The 18,786-nt window shown below is 42.2% G+C and overlaps 1 protein-coding gene across 1 annotated transcript in view; it reads left to right on the forward strand.

Moving 5' to 3' along the window:
• slc17a5 (solute carrier family 17 member 5) overlaps positions 1-8,925 on the forward strand; it is a 42,615-nt gene extending 33,690 nt beyond the window's left edge. The window contains exons 8-11 of the mRNA XM_078213428.1: positions 518-650; positions 2,783-2,930; positions 6,505-6,595; positions 7,561-8,925. Coding sequence (XP_078069554.1) covers positions 518-650; positions 2,783-2,930; positions 6,505-6,595; positions 7,561-7,680 — 492 coding nt within the window. The 3' untranslated portion in view covers positions 7,681-8,925. The remainder of the gene's footprint in view (positions 1-517; positions 651-2,782; positions 2,931-6,504; positions 6,596-7,560) is intronic.
• Positions 8,926-18,786: the final 9,861 nt, after the last annotated feature.

Below are 18,786 nucleotides of genomic sequence, written 5' to 3' on the forward strand. Positions count from 1 at the left end.
GCCATTTGGCCCATCAAGTCTGCACCGATCATCCGGGCCCTTTCCCTGTAACACCCACATATTTACCCTGCTAATGCCCCTGACACTAAGGGACAATTTAGCATGGCCAACCAACCTGAGCTGCACATCTTTGGACTGTGGGAGGAAACCCAAGTAGACACTGGGAGAACGTGCAAACTCCACACAGTGACCCGAGGCCTGAATTGAACCTGGGTCCCTGGCACTGTGAGGCCACAGTGCTAACCACTCTGCCACCATGCCGCCTGAAGTGCTTTGAGATACTTTTCTACATTAACAATTTGAGTGATGCAATTTGAATTAATATTCCAGATTTTACTTGATAGAAATTTGATCTTTGCTTTGAGGATAGTTTCTCTCGGAAGACTGTTGGGGTAAAGTCCATTAATGGGCAAATTCTGCAACTGTCTATTGATGAACAATATTTTTTGTTCTAAACTCATGTTTAAGGCGTTGCAGAATTTTGTATGTAATAAAGCTAATTGCTGTGTTTATATAGAATGGCTTTTTATCTGCCCTACCGTATCTCTTCTGTTGGATGGTGATGATCAGTGTTGGGCTGATTGCTGATTACCTGATAAAAAAACGTCATTTTACTACATCTGCTGTTCGGAAAATGTACACCATAATAGGTAAGATTTTGAATTTTTATTTATTATGGCTGAAGACAATTCTGAGAAATATACTTTTTTAAAAGCTGAAGTAGATGGTGCTGACAGTGCAGATATGTTGGTTCAGAATATCACAATAACTGGGACTACTTCAAACCTAGATGGCATTAAGCAAAACGTTTAAAATTAGATTTATTAAACTGCTAGAGGCATTTGTTTAAAAAGGACTTCACTGACATTGTAGATAGTAGAAATGCAATTGAGAGGTGAATGGCTTTGTAGGTTCCACAGTAAAGCTTGATGTTGGATAGATAATTGGCTTAAAACAGGACATATAGACAATATTCCCAAATTTACACACACTTACTATAAATGAATAGAACACATTTTGATGGATCTTTGAGATGATTAGCCACTGGGCGGGGTTGCAATTCAGTTCCGCTTTAATACTGGAAGGAAGGAACCAAATAAAGAAGTGTGCTAAATGGAACAGTAATCCAAGAAGAGCTCCAGAGGATATTGTTTGTAAATTAATGAGACCGTTAACTAGAGTTAGGCTATGGTTTTCTTTCTAGATAAAATAAATAAGCATTAGCAGAATTTTAGAGTGTAAATCACAAAAACCTATCTTGTTGCTGCACACGTCACTGCTCAGGCCCCATCTGATCAGCTTTGTGACCAGAATTGACTAGAAATAGGAAGGGCAATCAGCTGGAACTTTACCAGAGCTCATAAGCTACCAAGGAAGACTTTTGAACGGGAGAATATAAATTAGTTTGCAGCGATTAGGTTTATTGGGGAATGAGGAATCAGGAGATGTTCAGATGGCTGGGTATGATGCATTGAAAAGAGATGGTCATTCCAGTCTAGTGGCATTTACAGTTTATACTCCTCTGGAATAACAATATACATGATTATTATCACACGGTTGCAAATAAATGTGTAAGATGTGAGTTTAAAGTGTTTAATTATAGAATGGCTTGCATAATTTTAGCTTGTATTCCCTTGAATTTAGAAGGTTATGGGGTGATCTAATACAACGATTCACAAATGTTTTTGTTTGATGGACCATTTTTCAAATCCATTAATAATCACAATCTAAATTGGGGGAAAATGGCACCCTGGTTAAATCTGTATTTTGGCAGCCTTTCTCTGAATTTAAATATGCAGCAATTAAATCTATTTGTTGAACAAAATCTATCCTCTTCAACATGGCTGACTCACCTGATGTCCCCCATCAGTCTTGATAACTACAGGTCTATTTGGAGATGTTTGTGCCTCTCTTAGCAGTCCTCCATGCATGATGTCTCCTAGGTGAGAGAGCCAACCTGCACTGCTCACAAGGAGCTGTACTCTGCTCCGACAACCATCACTCCTTCACCTGCTCTTGACCATGATGCGTTGGGTCATCATCCACCTATAAGGCTGAACCTGCTCATTTAGTAATTTCGTGAATCACAGATCAACTTGAAAGGCTCTACAGGGGCCTACAGTACCCAGTTTGAGAATCACTGATTCAATTGAGGTTTTGAGTTCTAAACAAGAAGGATAACTGTCGTTCATGTACGTTATGTACCACAAGATAAGGTGGCACGGTGGTTGGCACTGCTGCCTCACAGCGCCAGGGACCCGGTTTGGGTCACTATCTGTGGAGTTTGCATGTTCTCCCCGTGTCTGCGTGGGTTTCCTCCATCAGTCCAAAGATGTGCTGGTTAGGTTGATTGGCTGTGCTAAATTGACCCTAGCTTCAGGGGTAAATACGTGGGGTTATGGGGATAGGGTGGGGTTGTTGTCAGTGCAGGCCCGATGGGCCGAATGGCCTCCTTCTGCACTGTAGAGATTCTATGAAGATAAAGATCAATATGCCCTTATCACTCTCAAAGGACTGTGTCCAAAATTGGAATCTGCTAGATACTAATGTTAATCAACAATTGATCATTGATCTTTGCATATCCACTGATTGCCTTCAAACTCTCCTCCAGATATATACAGAGCTATAATGTACTTAAAGACACCCTATCATCATACTCCATTAGTTAATTCTTTTTCCAAAAGTTACCTAGAATCTCAAGTGAATCTGCCAACAACCCTAGCATGTGCAAAGGAATGTGACGACTCCTTTTCAATAATTACAGTATTTTATTTTGATTTAGGTATGATTGGACCTGCAATTTTCCTTGTTGCTGCTGGATATATAGGCTGTAACTACATAGTGGCTGTGCTATTTCTAACAATATCTTCTGCGTTGGGAGGCTTCAGCATGTCTGGATTCAATATTAATCATTTGGACATTGCCCCATCGTAAGTGAATTAGTCAAAATTATTGACTGTGCTTTCTTTATTCTGCTGCTGGAAAGCAAACAATTTTCAATGTGTCTTACTTTAATCTCTGAAGAAATCTGTGGAAATTTATAAATCGCTTTACTCCTCCACCCCTGAGATGAGGGGGTTGTCTTATTGGGCAGTTTAGGCCTACACTCACTGGAGTTTAAAAGAATGAGAGGGAGATCTAATTGAGGTGTACAAGATGATAAAAGGTGTTGACAAAATAGACGCGGAGGGGATGCTTCCTCTTGTGGGGCAATCTAGAACAAGAGGTCATAGTTTTCAGATAAGGGGTGGCAGATTTTATAATAGAGATGAGGAGAAATTTAAGTCTGTGTGGAATTCACTACCCCAGAGCATGGTGGATGCCGGGATATTAAGTAAATTTAAGGAAGTGGTAGACATTTTTAATTAGTAAGGGTTTGAAGGGCTATGGTGAATGGGCAGGAAAATGGAAATGAGGCCAAGATGAGATCAGCCGTGATCATTATTAAATGGTGGATCAGGCTCGACGGGCTGAATTGCCGACTCCTGCTCCTAGTTCTTACGATTATGATTCTCGTGCTTCCTCTCCCCATTGAAGGTGGATAAGAATAACCTGAGTGACATCCTCCATTTTATTTCCTTTGGTCTTTGATCATTGGACAGATCTTTCCTAACTGCAATGATCAATAGTGCAATGAATTCCGTACAGCAATGGGCATCTTTTCAATCATTTAATCATATTTATTCTGCTTCATTTAATACAGATGGAATGTCAGATTTGTTGGTATTTACATGAAATCAGACTAATTTTAAATTATCTCTGAAAATGCTAACAGGAGGTTCAAATTTATTGCGTAACAACATTTAAGTTGCTGCTCCTATTGAGTTGGATTGAACTCATTTTAAGTTTTTGCTATGGAATTAGTACTATTTTGGTGGGATATGGAGGGGGCAGAGATTTGTCCACTCCATCGGTGATGGCACTTTACCTTATGTAGGTTGTGAGACCATTAGGCCGGCTTTTGATTATTGCCCAAGAAGATGCATAACTTGCACAGAGTATCAGAGAATCTAACTGGTATTCCTCCTAACATAGAATATACACTTAAAAGTACAAAGTACAGCCTCCAGGCTTACATTAATGCCCTTGATATTCACAAAGTGTTCGATAATCACCATCTATTTTGACTAACTAATGAAAAATTTCCTCTGTTTATAGTAGAAATACTAACCCTACACTCCTGAAATTTCTAGGGTGATTGATGGACAATACAGCTGCCTCTGACATCTGCCTTAACTTTATATATTAGCCAGAAAATGTGACATTATTACCAGAATAGTTTACAAACATTGATGCTGTCCATCCATCAGCGGATGCAGGGGTTACTCCAACCTCAAATTCACAGCCATTGCACAGATAATTTCCCAATTTCTTGGTGTGGGGCCAACGAAAATAGATTGCATGGTAACCTTTCAACATAGTTGTCTTAAACTTGAGATCCCACTGTAATATCAGCACTTTGGATTCTTTCCATTTTCAAGCTTCTTTATGCATTCTCCTTGTTTTCTTACAGTGTCAGCTCTGGCTCAGTTGGTAGCTTTCGGTGTGGTAATCCTGGGATGAAGAGGTTGTCTTACAAGGAAAAGTTGAACCTAAATTGATTGGTGTTTAGGAGAATGACGAGTGATCTGAAACATAGGATTCTGAGGGGGCTTGACCAAGTAGATGTGAAAGGAAGGTTTCCCCTTGTTGGGGAATCTAGACCTAGGGGAGACGGTTTCAAAAAAGGGGTCTTACATTTAAGATGGAGAGGAGGAGGAACAACTTCTTTCAGAATGGAGTTAGTCTGTGCAATTCTCTGCCCCAGAGAACAATGGAGGTATGATCGTTAGCTATATTCAAGGCCAAGTCAGGCAGATTTTGATGCACAAAAAGTCGAGGGTTATGGGGCAGGCAAGAAATTGGAATTAAGGCCAAAATCAGAACACCTACCATCTTATTGAGTGGTGGAGCAGGCTCAAAGGCCAAAATGGCTTACTCCTGGTAGTTCTTATGTCCTTATGGTGCCTGTTTGTGGATTTCAGCAGCATGTAAGGTGCTGAGACTTTCTACTAGGACAGTAAAAACAGATTTAACGAGTTTTATTTCTAACTGAAGAATTTTGACTGAATAAGATAAGAGCACAATATTTGAAATCTTGAAAGATTAAGATCTTTCTGGCTGAAGGATCAATATGTGGAGATGCCGGCGTTGGACTGGGGTAAACACAGTAAGAGTAACTCTTACTGAAGGATCAATAGCCAGGGTGCTCAGATTTAAAGTAATTGGCAAAAAAAGGCAACATGAAAAACATTTTTATGCAGCCAGGCATTAAGATTTGGAACGCACTGCTGAATAGGATGGTGGAAACAGAATCAATAGCAGCCTTCAAAAAGGAATTAGATAAAATGTAACGGAAAATATAAAATATAAGACCCTCGTCAGACCCTACTTGGAGTACTGTGCTCAGTTCTGGTCTCCTCATTACAGGAAGGACGTGGAAAAGATTGAAAGGGTGCAGAGGAGATTTACAAGGATGTTGCCTGGATTGAGTGGCATGCCTTATGAGGATAGGCTGAGGGAGCTCGGTCTTTTCTCCTTGAGACGTAGGATGAGAGGAGACCTAATAGAGCTATATAAGATGTCGAGAGGCATAGATCGGGTGGACTCTCAGAGGCTTTTTTCCCAGGGTGGAAATGGCTGCTATGAGAGGACACAGGTTTAAGGTGCTGGGGGGTAGGTACAGGGGAAATGTTAGGGGGAAGTTTTTCACACAGAGGGTGGTGGGCAAGTGGAATCGGCTGCCGTCAGTGGTGGTGGAGGCAAACTCAATAGGGTCTTTTAAGAGACTCCTGGATGAGTACATGGGAATTAATAGGATGGAGGGTTATAGGTAGGCCTAAAAGGTAGGGATATGTTCGGCACAACTTGTGGGGCCGAAGGGCCTGTTTTGTGCTGTAGGTTTTCTATGTTTCTATGCTTCTATGAAAACTAATGCAGGTTTATGGAAAATAGTCGGGATCAGGGCTAACAGGATTACTCTCCGAAATCGCCTGCGCAAACTCAATGGGTTGAATGGCCACATTTAGAAAGGTGAAGGGAAATTTCTTTAGCGGATTGTTAGAGCATGGAATACTTTGCCACAGGGAGTGATTGAGGAAGAGATCATTGCATATTTTTAAAGGAAAATTGGATAAATATTTGAGGCAGAAGTAGATGCTGGGCAGATTGATTTGTTCTAATTGCTGTAATGAAGAATTTCGCTTTGAGACACATTGCAATTTTTCTGTCATATTTTATTGCTTTCTTAAAGCTACAAAGCTAATGCACAGAGCAGACAGGGCAAGCCCATAATCCATCTCCTTGCTTGCCCCAAAAACCAATTCTAATTGAATCCAATTCATGATCTCCACAAGAGAGACAAACAAGATCCAAGCTGACAAGGAGGTGGAAATCTTTCACTTTTTATAGTTCTTGCATGTAAGCTTATTATAGAAGTTAAATTGGTTGCTCATTCATTACCAGGTATGCAGGAATTTTACTTGGAATCACAAACACATTTGCTACCATCCCAGGAATGGTGGGACCAGTTATTGCCAAAGCCTTGACTTTCGATGTAAGTATAAGTCTCTATATAAATCCTTACTAAGTGTAAAACCTTACATGTTAACTTTCTCATCTTTGTCTACATCTGCTTGTTTGGAAACAGAACTTAGTTGTTCCAAAGGGGTCCCTGGGCCAGTAAAATATTATGTCCTGACCTGTGTGTCATAGTAATAGGCAAATATCCTTATTATTTCAGATAACACACTGCATGAGTAGTTTTAGAATTTTGTACTATTTACTGAAAATGTCCTTAAAATAATTAATCCGTTTGAAATATCAGCTGATGTACTTGTGCATTAAGTAGAACTGTGTCCTGAATGAAACATCATGATTTTCATGTTGCCTTTTTTTGCCAATTACTTTAGCTCTGAGCACCCTGGCTATTGATCCTTCAGCCAGAAAGATCTTAATCTTTCAAGATTTCAAATATTGTGCTCTTATCTTATTCAGTCAAAATTCTTCAGTAAGAAATAAAACTCGTTAAATCTGTTTTTGCTGTCCTAGTAGAAAGTCTCAGCGCCTTACATGCTGCTGAAATCCACAAGCAGGCACCATAAGGACATAAGAATTACCAGGAGTAAGCCATTTTGGCCTTTGAGCTTGCTCCACCATTCAATAAGATGATGGATGATCTGACTTTGGCCTTAATTCCAATTTCTTGCCTGCCCTATAACCCTCTGTTCCTTGTAGATATATCCATGATTTATCATCAGGAAATATGTTTCTAATTTGACTCTCTGCAAGACTATCCAATGAAAGATTTCCTCTGTGCATAATTTACAGTGAAATCATAAACTGTTCAAAGTATTAGTTTATAAATATATTTAACGTGTTAGAGGAAATGATGCTATATTCTGTGACGCTGGCGTTGCTAATGACAGGTGGGGTTGGCTGTACATTTTACATTAATATTCAGACTGTATGCTTCTCTAAATCAGAATGAGTTCATTTGCATTTTTCCTCTTTACTCCACAGCACACAATTGCACAATGGCGAACTGTATTCTACATTGCTGCTGCTCTTGATATATTTGGTGCTGTGTTTTTCACCATTTTTGGGAAAGGTGTAGTCCAGTCCTGGGCAGTTAATCACTGACCATTTCTCCCGTGACCTTTTGTACTGTTTACTTCGATCATGTGACCTGAAAGTGCCTCCATTGTTTTGTTGCCGTACGACCGGGATTCTCCGTTTCACATTGCTGAGTTTTCCTTTCATTACTACCAACAATAGTTACCAGATAATCTACCCCTTTATCCTGTTTAATCCAAGGATTCTGTCACTATTCAGAAAGAAGTTACCAAAGCATTTTCAGCCCATGATTGTGTGTAAATTTTAATCGCTGAAACCGAATAGCATCCACAACATTCAAACTGTCTGTAAATTAGGTTAGTAAATCAAGTAAATAGACCTTGTGATAAATTATCTATGTAGTCAATATCATTAGATACTAATTTTTATTCCTGGTGTAAACTGTGATGTCCCAGTGACAAGAATCACTGTGAATACACAGTGCCTTTAATCTGCAGAATTGCTTAATGTAAGACAATTGTTTATAACTAAGTGCAGTCTAATCTGGTGTATGTATAATGGGTCCAGCGGTGGGCTGCCATGATGGATATGGATCATTAAACCGAAGAGAAAGACAAGGTCAAGCTAAAAGTAATAATTTGCACAAGCATATGAAAAGTGGAAATCCAGCAGTTTGGGACAACTATATAAAAAAGCAATGAATATTCGGAAAGTAGAAGTGCAAAAAGGAAGTATGAAAGAATGTGAACAATTGCAGACAAGTATACTTGTTATCTGAATACTTTAGCTCCATTGGCTGGACTGCTGGTTCATGATGCAGAGTGATGCTAACAACGTGGGTTCAATTGCTGTACTGGCTGAAGTTATTCATGAAGGCCCTGCCTTCTCAACCTTGCCTCTTGCCTGAGGTGCGGTGATCCTCAGGTTAAATCTCCACCAGTCAGCTCTTCCCCCTCAAAGGGGGAGTTTATGGTCATCTGGGACTATGGTGACTTTAATTTTACTTAATGTTTATGGTCATCTGGGACTATGGTGACTTTAATTTTACTTAATGTTTATGGTCATCTGGGACTATGGTGACTTTAATTTTACTTTATGTTTATGGTCATCTGGGACTATGGTGACTTTAATTTTACTTAAAGTAATGTTTTCACAATAGAAAAAGATGATAAAATAGCAAAGGTAAAAGGGAATCTGAAAATTTTATTGAAGAAACATTTTTATTGTATGAACTTTAAATGAAGAAACCGAATTTCCAAACTTTCTGTAAATTTGTTTAATAATTAAATGAAAGGCTCTCTGTGGTAATCATCCATCTATTCATTTATTATTTCTGTATGCAATGTGACATCAGTATTCTCCTTTTTATTTGTATATAATATACACACAAATTAAGAAGAGTAATGAAGAATGACACTTAAGATTAATAAGTCTCCAGGAACTGATGGATTCCACCTTGGGCTATTAGAAATCAGGTGGGGAAATTATAGATGATTGTTAGTCTTCCAAAGTTCTCTAGTATGTACCTTTGGATTGAAAATGTTGCTGCATTATTTGAGAAAGAGAAAGAATCCAAAAACATTTACAGATACTGGTTGCAAGGAACTTACTGGAATTCAGTATTCAAGGACAGGGTGTCGAAGCAATTGGACAAGTATAAGCTTATCAGAGAGATCACGAATCTCTGACTAACCCAGCTAAATATTGAGAGAGGCCAGTAACATGATGGATAGGAAAATATCTATGGATGTTTTCTGTCTGGAATACCCCAAGACCTTGATAATTAGCCAACATAAAGTTGCACATCTGAAGGTAAGGGTTTGTAACATAATTTGGGAGGTGGATGAAAGTATAAATGAGGGGTTTATACTCCAATAAGTGGGATGTTCCACAGTGGTCTATACTGGGTCCTCAGCTGTGCGCTGTATGTATCAAGGAATAGAGACATGTACGCATATTCAAATTTAGGGATGACAAAGAGGCAGAGTAAGTTGTGTAGATGCATAAGGACCAAGATCGGATGAGTGGGTAAAACAGTGTCAGATGGAATTCTGTGCGAGGTCACCCACTTTGGAGGAAAGAATGAGAAATCAGAATATTCTCAATAGCAAAGAGACTAGAAACTGGAAAGGCAAAGGGATGTACAGGTACAGAAACTAGAGCTGGTGCTCAGGAATGAACATTGATGATGAATGCTAAGAAAGTATTGGCCTTCATCTCAAGGGCCCTGTATTACAAAGAGGAAGTTAAATTAGGTTGACTCATCTGTGTTTGGGCATCGTGTACCTTTAACAAAACAAAATTCCCAAGTGTATCACAACATAAACAATAATTTGACACTGATTGTCTTAAAGAAAAGCGATTTAAGGATAGCATTTCACAGCATAAGGCAAAGAGCGCTGAATGCACAGGCAAAGGAATTAGAGGTGCACAGTTATCACAGGGTTGCAGGAGGTAAGCGATAAAGAGAAGATAAAATTTGAGAAATTTAAATTGGTGAACATTAAACCAATATAGGTCAGTAAGCACAGTGATGATGGTTAAATGAAACTAGGATATGGGCAACAGAGCTATGGAAAAGTTTGATATTTTTCATTCGGCTAAACTTATCAAAATAATGAGGGCTTAGAGGGTTACATGGAGGACACAGGTTAAATAAACTTGAGCTGTATTCCCTTACATTTAGTTCTGGGTGATCTAATTATGGTGCTTTAAGCGATAATGGCATCCAGTTAACTGTTTCTTCTGGTGGGAATTTAGAACAAAGATGCACAACCTTAAGATTAAGAGGTGAGCTCCATGAGGGAAATGAGGAATCACTTTTCACAATTAGAAAACATCTCCCCTGAATCAAAGTCTGTGGGCCCAGGATTAATTGAAGTTTTAAAGCCTGAGATCAACAGATATTATTTGGTAAATGTCTTGAAGAATAAGTTTAAGTTTTACAGTTTATTTATTAGTGTCACAAGTAGGCTTACATTAACACTGCAATGAAGTTACTGTGAAAATCCCCTCCGACACCTGTTCAGGTACACTGAGGGAGAATTTAGCATGGCGAATTCACCTAACTGGCACATCTTTCAGACTGTGGAAGGAAACAGGAGCACCCGGAGGAAACCCACACACTCGCGGGGAGAATATGCAGACTCCGGGAGAACGTGCAGACTCCTCACAGATAGTGACCCAAGCCGGGAATCGAACCTGGGTCCCTGCGCTGTGAGGCAGCGGTGCTAACCACTGTGCTGCCCACAAAGGCAGGTAAAACGCAATGAAGGTACAGACCATTTGCGATAGAACTGAATGGCTGAGCAGGCTCGAGAGGATGAGTAGTCTACATTTGTTCCTATAAACTGCAATTCATGGTGATATTTGGTTGTCATGGCCTCTCAGGAAGCTGTAGACTTGAAAATCAGATGAATTTGATTTTCTATTGGATTGAAATGCAGCTTGGCATCATTGTATCATAAAATGCCTCTCAAGGAAATATTAAACATGTACATCTTAGGAAACAAAACTGCAGCCAAAAAGAATCACTTGCCATTGCCTAGGATGGTGAAGCCAATCGCAACACTCAGAAGCCCAGCTCTGGCTCAAAATAAATGTGTCATAAGCCTTGAGCACTTAGGATAGTCCAGTATTCATTCTGGCTAAACCATGCCCCAATTACACTGTTTTAAACTATTCCAGAGAGAGCTCTGAGTTTGTTGTAAGCAGGCATGCTTCTCTCCTTTGGTTCAGATCTAAGTACTTCAAGAATATGGGTGGGAGCAGCACTATCATCATTTAAATGAACACATTTTAAAAGTATCAAAGGCATCCAAGGATATTCAGTCTGGTACCACATTAACAGTATACTTCGAGCATTGATTAAAAATGTAGTACAAGTGTAGCTGACCCTCCAGCCTTTTCCCTGACTTGACTCACCAGGACCAGACTCACCAACAGCAGACAATTAGATAGATAGATAGAACAGTACAGCACAGAACAGGCCCTTCGGCCCACGATGTTGTGCCGAGCTTTATCTGAAACCAAGATCAAGCTATCCCACTCCCTATCATCCTGGTGCGCTCCATGTGCCTATCCAATAACCGCTTAAATGTTTCTAAAGTGTCTGACTCCACCATCACTGCAGGCAGTCCATTCCACACCCCAACCACTCTCTGCGTAAAGAACCTACCTCTGATATCCGTCCTGTATCTCCCACCACGAACCCTATAGTTATGCCCCCTTGTAATAGCTCCATCCACCCGAGGAAATAGTCTCTGAACGTTCACTCTATCTATCCCCTTCATCATTTTATACACCTCTACCAAGTCTCCCCTCAGCCTCCTCCGCTCCAGAGAGAACAGCCCCAGCTCCCTCAACCTTTCCTCATATGACCTACCCTCCAAACCAGGCAGCATCCTGGTAAATCTCCTCTGCACTCTTTCCAGCGCTTCCACATCCTTCTTATAGTGAGGTGACCAGAACTGCACACAATATTGAAATTTTGGTCTCACCAAGGTCCTGTACAGTTGCAGCATAACCCCACGGCTCTTAAACTCCAACCCCCTGTTAATAAAAGCTAACACACTATAGGCCTTCTTCACAGCTCTATCCACTTGAGTGGCAACCTTTAGAGATCTGTGGATATGGACCCCAAGATCTCTCTGTTCCTCCACAGTCTTCAGAACCCTACCTTTGACCCTGTAATCCACATTTAAATTTGTCCTACCAAAATGAATCACCTCACATTTATCAGGGTTAAACTCCATTTGCCATTTTTCAGCCCAGCTTTGCATCCTATCTATGTCTCTTTGCAGCCTACAACAGCCCTCCACCTCATCCACTACTCCACCAATCTTGGTGTCATCAGCAAATTTACTGATCCACCCTTCAGCCCCCTCCTCTAAGTCATTAATAAAAATCACAAAGAGCAGAGGACCAAGCACTGATCCCTGCGGCACACCGCTAGCAACCTGCCTCCAATCCGAAAATTTTCCATCGACCACCACCCTCTGTCTTCGGTCAGACAGCCAGTTACCTATCCAATCGGCCAACTTTCCCTCTATCCCACACCTCCTCACTTTCATCATAAGCCGACCATGGGGGACCTTATCAAACGCCTTACTAAAATCCATGTATATGACATCAACTGCCCTACCTTCATCAACACACTTAGTTACCTCCTCAAAAAATTCAATCAAATTTGTGAGGCACGACTTGCCCTTCACGAATCCGTGCTGACTATCCCGGATTAATCCGCATCTTTCTAAATGGTCGTAAATCCCATCCCTAAGGACCCTTTCCATCAATTTACCAACCACCGAAGTAAGACTAACCGGCCTATAATTACCAGGGTCATTTCTATTCCCTTTCTTAAACAGAGGAACAACATTCGCCATTCTCCAGTCCTCTGGCACCATCCCCGTGGACAGCGAGGACCCAAAGATCAACGCCAAAGGCTCTGCAATCTCATCCCTTGCCTCCCAAAGAATCCTAGGATACATTTCATCAGGCCCAAGGGACTTATCGACCTTCAGTTTGTTCAAAACTGCCAAGACATCCTCCCTCCGAACATCTATTTCCTCCAGCATATTAGCCTGTAACACCTTCCCTTCCTCAAAAACATGGCCCCTCTCCTTGGTGAACACTGAAGAAAAGTATTCATTCATCACCTCGCCTATCTCTACTGACTCCATACACAAGTTCCCACTACTGTCCTTGACCGGCCCTAACCTCACCCTGGTCATTCTTTTATTCCTCACATAAGAGTAAAAAGCCTTGGGGTTTTCCTTGATCCGACCCGCCAAGGACTTCTCATGTCCCCTCCTAGCTCTCCTAAGCCCCTTTTTCAGCTCATTCCTTGCTAACTTGTAACCCTCAATCGAGCCATCTGAACCTTGTTTCCTCATCCCTACATAAGCTTCCCTCTTCCTTTTCACAAGACATTCCACCTCTTTTGTGAACCATGGTTCCCTCACTCGGCCATTTCCTCCCTGCCTGACAGGAACATACCTATCAAGGACATCCAGTATTTGTTCCTTGAAAAAGTTCCACTTTTCATTAGTTCCTTTCTCTGACAGTTTCTGTTCCCAACTTATGCCCCCTAATTCTTGCCTAATCGCATCATAATTACCCCTCCCCCAATTGTAAACCTTGCCCTGCCGTACGGCCCTATCCCTCTCCATTGCAATAACAAAAGACACCGAATTGTGGTCACTATCTCCAAATTGCTCTCCCACAACCAAATCTAACACTTGGCCCGGTTCATTTCCCAGTACCAAATCCAATGTGGCCTCACCTCTAGTCGGCCCATCCACATATTGTGTCAGGAAACCCTCCCGCACACACTGCACAAAAACTGCCCCATCCAAACTATTTGACCTACAAAGGTTCCAATCAATATTTGGAAAGTTAAAGTCCCCCATGACAACTACCCTGTGACCCCCACACATATCCATAATCTGCTTAGCAATTTCTTCCTCCACATCTCTATTACTATTTGGGGGCCTATAGTAAACTCCTAGCAACGTGACCGCTCCTTTCCTATTTCTAACTTCAGCCCATATTACCTCAGTGTGCAGATCCCCCACGAAGTGCCTTTCCGCAGCCGTTAAACTATCCTTGATTAACAATGCCACTCCTCCACCTCTTTTACCAGCTTCCCTACACTTAGTGAAACATCTATACCCCGGAACGTCCAACAACCATTCCTGTCCTTGTTCTACCCACGTCTCCGTAATGGCCACAACATCGTAGTCCCAAGTACCAATCCACGCCCCAAGTTCATCTACCTTGTTCCGGATGCTCCTTGCATTGAAGTAGACACACTTCAACCCACCTTCCTGTCTACCAGTACCCACCCTTGACCCTGATACCTTCCCCAATACCTCACCACCCTCACTGACTTCTGGACTACAACTCCCTTTCCCACTCCCCTGACAAATTAGTTTAAACCCCCCTGAAGAGCCGTAACAAATTTCCCTCCGAGGATATTGGTGCCCCTCTGGTTCAGGTGCACCCCGTCCTGTTTGTACAGGTCCCACCTTCCCCAGAACGTGTTCCAATTATCCACGTATCTGAAACCCTCCCTCCTACACCATCCCTGCAACCACATATTTAACTGCACTCTCTCCCTGTTCCTCAACTCGCTATCACGTGGTACCGGCAACGTACCAGAGATGACCACATGTTTCGTCTTGGCTCTCAGCTTCCAGCCCAGCTCCAGAAATTCCTGCTTTAAATCCCCGTCCCTTCTCTTACCTATGTCATTGGTACCAATGTGCACCACGACTTGTGACTGTTTCCCCTCCCCCTTCAGAATCTGGAAAACACGGTCTGAGACATCACGGACCTTGGCATCCGGTAGGCAACATACCATCTGTGAGTCTCTTTTGCTGCCACAGAACCTCCTATCTATCCCTCTAACTAACGAGTCCCCAATAACTATCGCCCTCCCGCTCTCCCCCTTTCCCTCCTGAGCCACAGAGACGGACACAGTGCTGGAGATCCTCTCACTGCGGCTCCCCACTGGTATGTCATCCCCCTCAACCGTATCCAAAGCGGAATACTTGTTGCTAAGGGGAACGACCACCGGGGATCCCTGCACGGACTGCTTCCTCCCAGCCCCTCTCACCGTCACCCATCTGTTTTCAATCCTCGGAGTAACTGTATTCCTAAAGCTTGTGTCTATGGCCATCTCTGCGTCCCTGATGATCCTAAGTTCATCCAACTCCAGCTCCAGTTCCCTAACACGGTTTTGGAGGAGCTGCAGATGGGTGCACTTCCCACAGGTGTAATCAGTAGGGACACTGTCGTCGTCCCTCACCTCAAACATAGTGCAAGAGGAACATTGCACTGCCTGCACACCCATCCCCTCTAGATACCTTGCCAGTACCAGGTAGAAAGTGCAAATTAGCTACAAACACCCTTTGAGTTCTAGCTTAGAACCTTAAATGGCCCTTCAACAAAAGCGGTAAATGTCATCGTATTTATACTTAATCGAGAAAACAAGCAGCTCCTCAATTTGATCACTTGATGGAAAGGACGTAACCAAAATTCCTACTTCAGATCAGAAAGTATAGCTTAGTGGTAGTGGTGATGGTACGAGCCTAGCAACCCAGAGTTTGTCAGTTGAAACCCCACGAGAGAAAGTTGTGAAATTGAGTTCAACAAATCAAGTAATTTGTCAGCTGGCTCCAGAAACTGGCCCTGAACACTGCGAGATTGCAATAAAACCAGACTGTCTCATGGTTCAGGTGTCGAGAATGAGTGGGCCGAGATATTTCTTTTTCATACTTTTCCAATTCAATCAAATCAAATCCAGTTCAGAGTCTCAACAAGTTGAGACATTTCAGAGCCAGGCTGACAAGACAGGGCGAGCGACCAAACCACCCTGTCCTGGGCCTGATCTACATGAGCCAAGCTGCTTGGGGAAGGGGGAGGTTCCTCCTCCAAGACTTGAGCTCATTTGCATCTTAGCCAAAAGGCCGAGATGCCGCTTTAAAAAATTGCTTCATATGAAACATATGAAGCTTCAATGTAACCTAATGACCTCGCAGAGATATTACATTTAAATGCATGAGATGTAAGACAAATAGCAGGACAAACCTTTTTTTATACAGAGCACAGAGAGGCTGTAGGATGCACCACTTGATAAAGATGGGATTGAAGACCATGCTACAATTTAGATGTTACAAGGAAAGAATTAGGACTATTGCTGCCATGAAGGATAAAACGCTGTTCCCTCCCCGAGGGAAAGATACTGGATACTGGAGGAGACATTGCACAAAGGTTCTGACTTCACTCTCATCTCGTTCCCCCTGCACGATCAGCTCCAGATGCTTTCACTACTTGTCTCTCTCTCTCTCTCAGCCCCACTCCCCAAACTTGTCCCATTTTTCATTTAAGAAGCTGAGATTGCTGATTCCCCTCAGCCAGTTGAGGGGGAGGAGTCCAGTATCCCTGGAGATGTTGCAAACATCAGTTCAGATCTATACACCATGGAGGCTTTACAGGCTACAGAGGGATCTGCGGGTAGTGGCTCACAGATTCACAGGAGCTAGAGCAGAGGAAGTAAGATCCATTGGTATCAGCATCCCAAGGGTGAGGATGCATGCTGGTTCTGCTCCATTACACTCAGATACAGAACTGAAAACCCCAGGTTACTGCAGAGGATTCATGGGTATACGCTGGGTGCTTGGTGCACAGGGCAGCCAGCAAGGCAGCTTGCACACAATGCATCAAGCACGGACGAATCAATCTTCAAGATGTCTCAAAGCTTTTGCAGAATTTGAAGACCATTTTGTTTAGCGTAGACCAAGTGATCAAATCCATGATCAGCGGCACAGTGGTTAGTACTGCTGCTTCACAGCTCCAGGGACCTGGATCTGATTCCCGGCTTGGGTCACTGTCTGTGTGGAGTGTGCACGGTTTCCCCGTGTCTGAGTGGGTTTCCTCCAGGTGCTCCGATTTCCTCCCACACTCCAAAGATATGTGGGTTAGGTTGATTGGTCATGCTAAATTGCCCCCTAGTATCCCGGGATGCGTAGAGACATTAGCAGTGTAAATATGTGGGGTTACGGGAATAGGGTCTGGGTGGGATTGTTGTTGGTGCAGACTCGATGAGTTGAATGGGTCCTTCTGCACTGTAGGGATTCTATGATGAGCATCATAATGGAGCATCTTATGGCAATTCTCAGTGTACATCCATGAGCTTTTCTCAATAGCCTGTGCTCTCAATGACTGCATCTGATTCCTGTGTAGCAGAACTAGTATGCATCCTCACCCTCCAGGTGGCACAGTGGTTAGCACCGCTGCCTCACAGCACCAGGGACCCGAATTCAATTCCCGGCTTGGGACATTGTCTGTGCGGAGTCTGCATGTTCTCTCGGTTTCTGCGTGGGTTTCCTCCGGGTGCTCCGGTTTCCTCCCACAGTCCGAAAGACGTGCTGGTTAGGTGCATTGGCTGTGCTAAATGCCCCCCCTGTGTTCACTTGGGAAGTAGCCTGACCCGTTGGGAAATATATTCCTGTTCCATGACTCCAAGAGGAACCAAAACCACAAAGAGTTACTAGAGGCCAGTTAAAAATCTGCCCTTGTTAGATGTCCATAAGGCAAACAAAGACGCTATTAAAGGTCTGCAAAAATAAATAATTTTCATCTTGGTGATGACTCAAGCATCTTATTTCAAGAAGGCATCATGAAAAATGTCATCTCTAAATGAATATCAATACTAAAATACCTTACCAACAACATTGAATTATTTTTCTCTTTAAAATGGTACCTACAGAACCTAATTTAAGCTGTACATTTCTAATGACTGTAACTGAAGGTGTGAAGCTGTGATAAAATTCATCTTCTAACTCTATATGGTCCTTTCTAATCAGTAACCTTTCCTCTGACAAAGCCCGTATAGCAAGCAGACATAAGGAGGACAACTCCACTTCACCTTAAGTCCTTTTCTATTGTCAATCACAACTCTGCAATTCATTTCTAGATTAACCTTTATCTACAAAATTTTTTTTAAATGACCACAGTGACTTTTTTTAAACTGTTAGTGTTGTGGGAAAAATCCACTAGTAGTCAGACTTCGAGATTCAGAAAATACGATTTATTAAACGGAGCTCCGTGGAGACAAGGCACATGGTCTGTAGCAAACCTTCTCTCAATAGTATGTCGGGAGCGGTTCATTTTTATACCCTTTACACAATGGGTAAACCGGTGATTCGAACATTATCACATTGTTTAAGTGAGTACAAGTATTTAACATTTTATGAATGGGTACATTTCCTCACGTTTACAAAAGTACAAACAGGTATAGACATTTAGCATTTTATGAATGGGTACATCTCCTTATGTCTGTGTCTATCAATGGCTAGTTTCGTCTTGTTCAGGTGCTAATCGGTTCCCTCGCATTTATACTTCCCGCGTTCCTGGAACGTTAAGCTAGGCTCTTTGTTTAGAGGTTTCCTTATCTTAAAAGATGTTTGACCCTTGGCTTTGGCTTCCTGAGGTGTTTGTTTGCTATGAGTCACTGACTGTACTTTGTAAGTGGTTTGTCTGTTAGGATTCTGGCTTGACGTTATTTCTGAACAGCGGGAGCCTGTGGCTGCTTTTCTGGCTTCTTTCCCAGTTAACCCTGTGTGTGCCAGGCAGCCATTTTAGAGTGTGCTTTCTTGTATTGCCATT

Source organism: Mustelus asterias, chromosome 5 (assembly GCF_964213995.1).
Source record: "Mustelus asterias chromosome 5, sMusAst1.hap1.1, whole genome shotgun sequence".
In the NCBI taxonomy this organism is placed as follows: domain Eukaryota; kingdom Metazoa; phylum Chordata; class Chondrichthyes; order Carcharhiniformes; family Triakidae; genus Mustelus; species Mustelus asterias.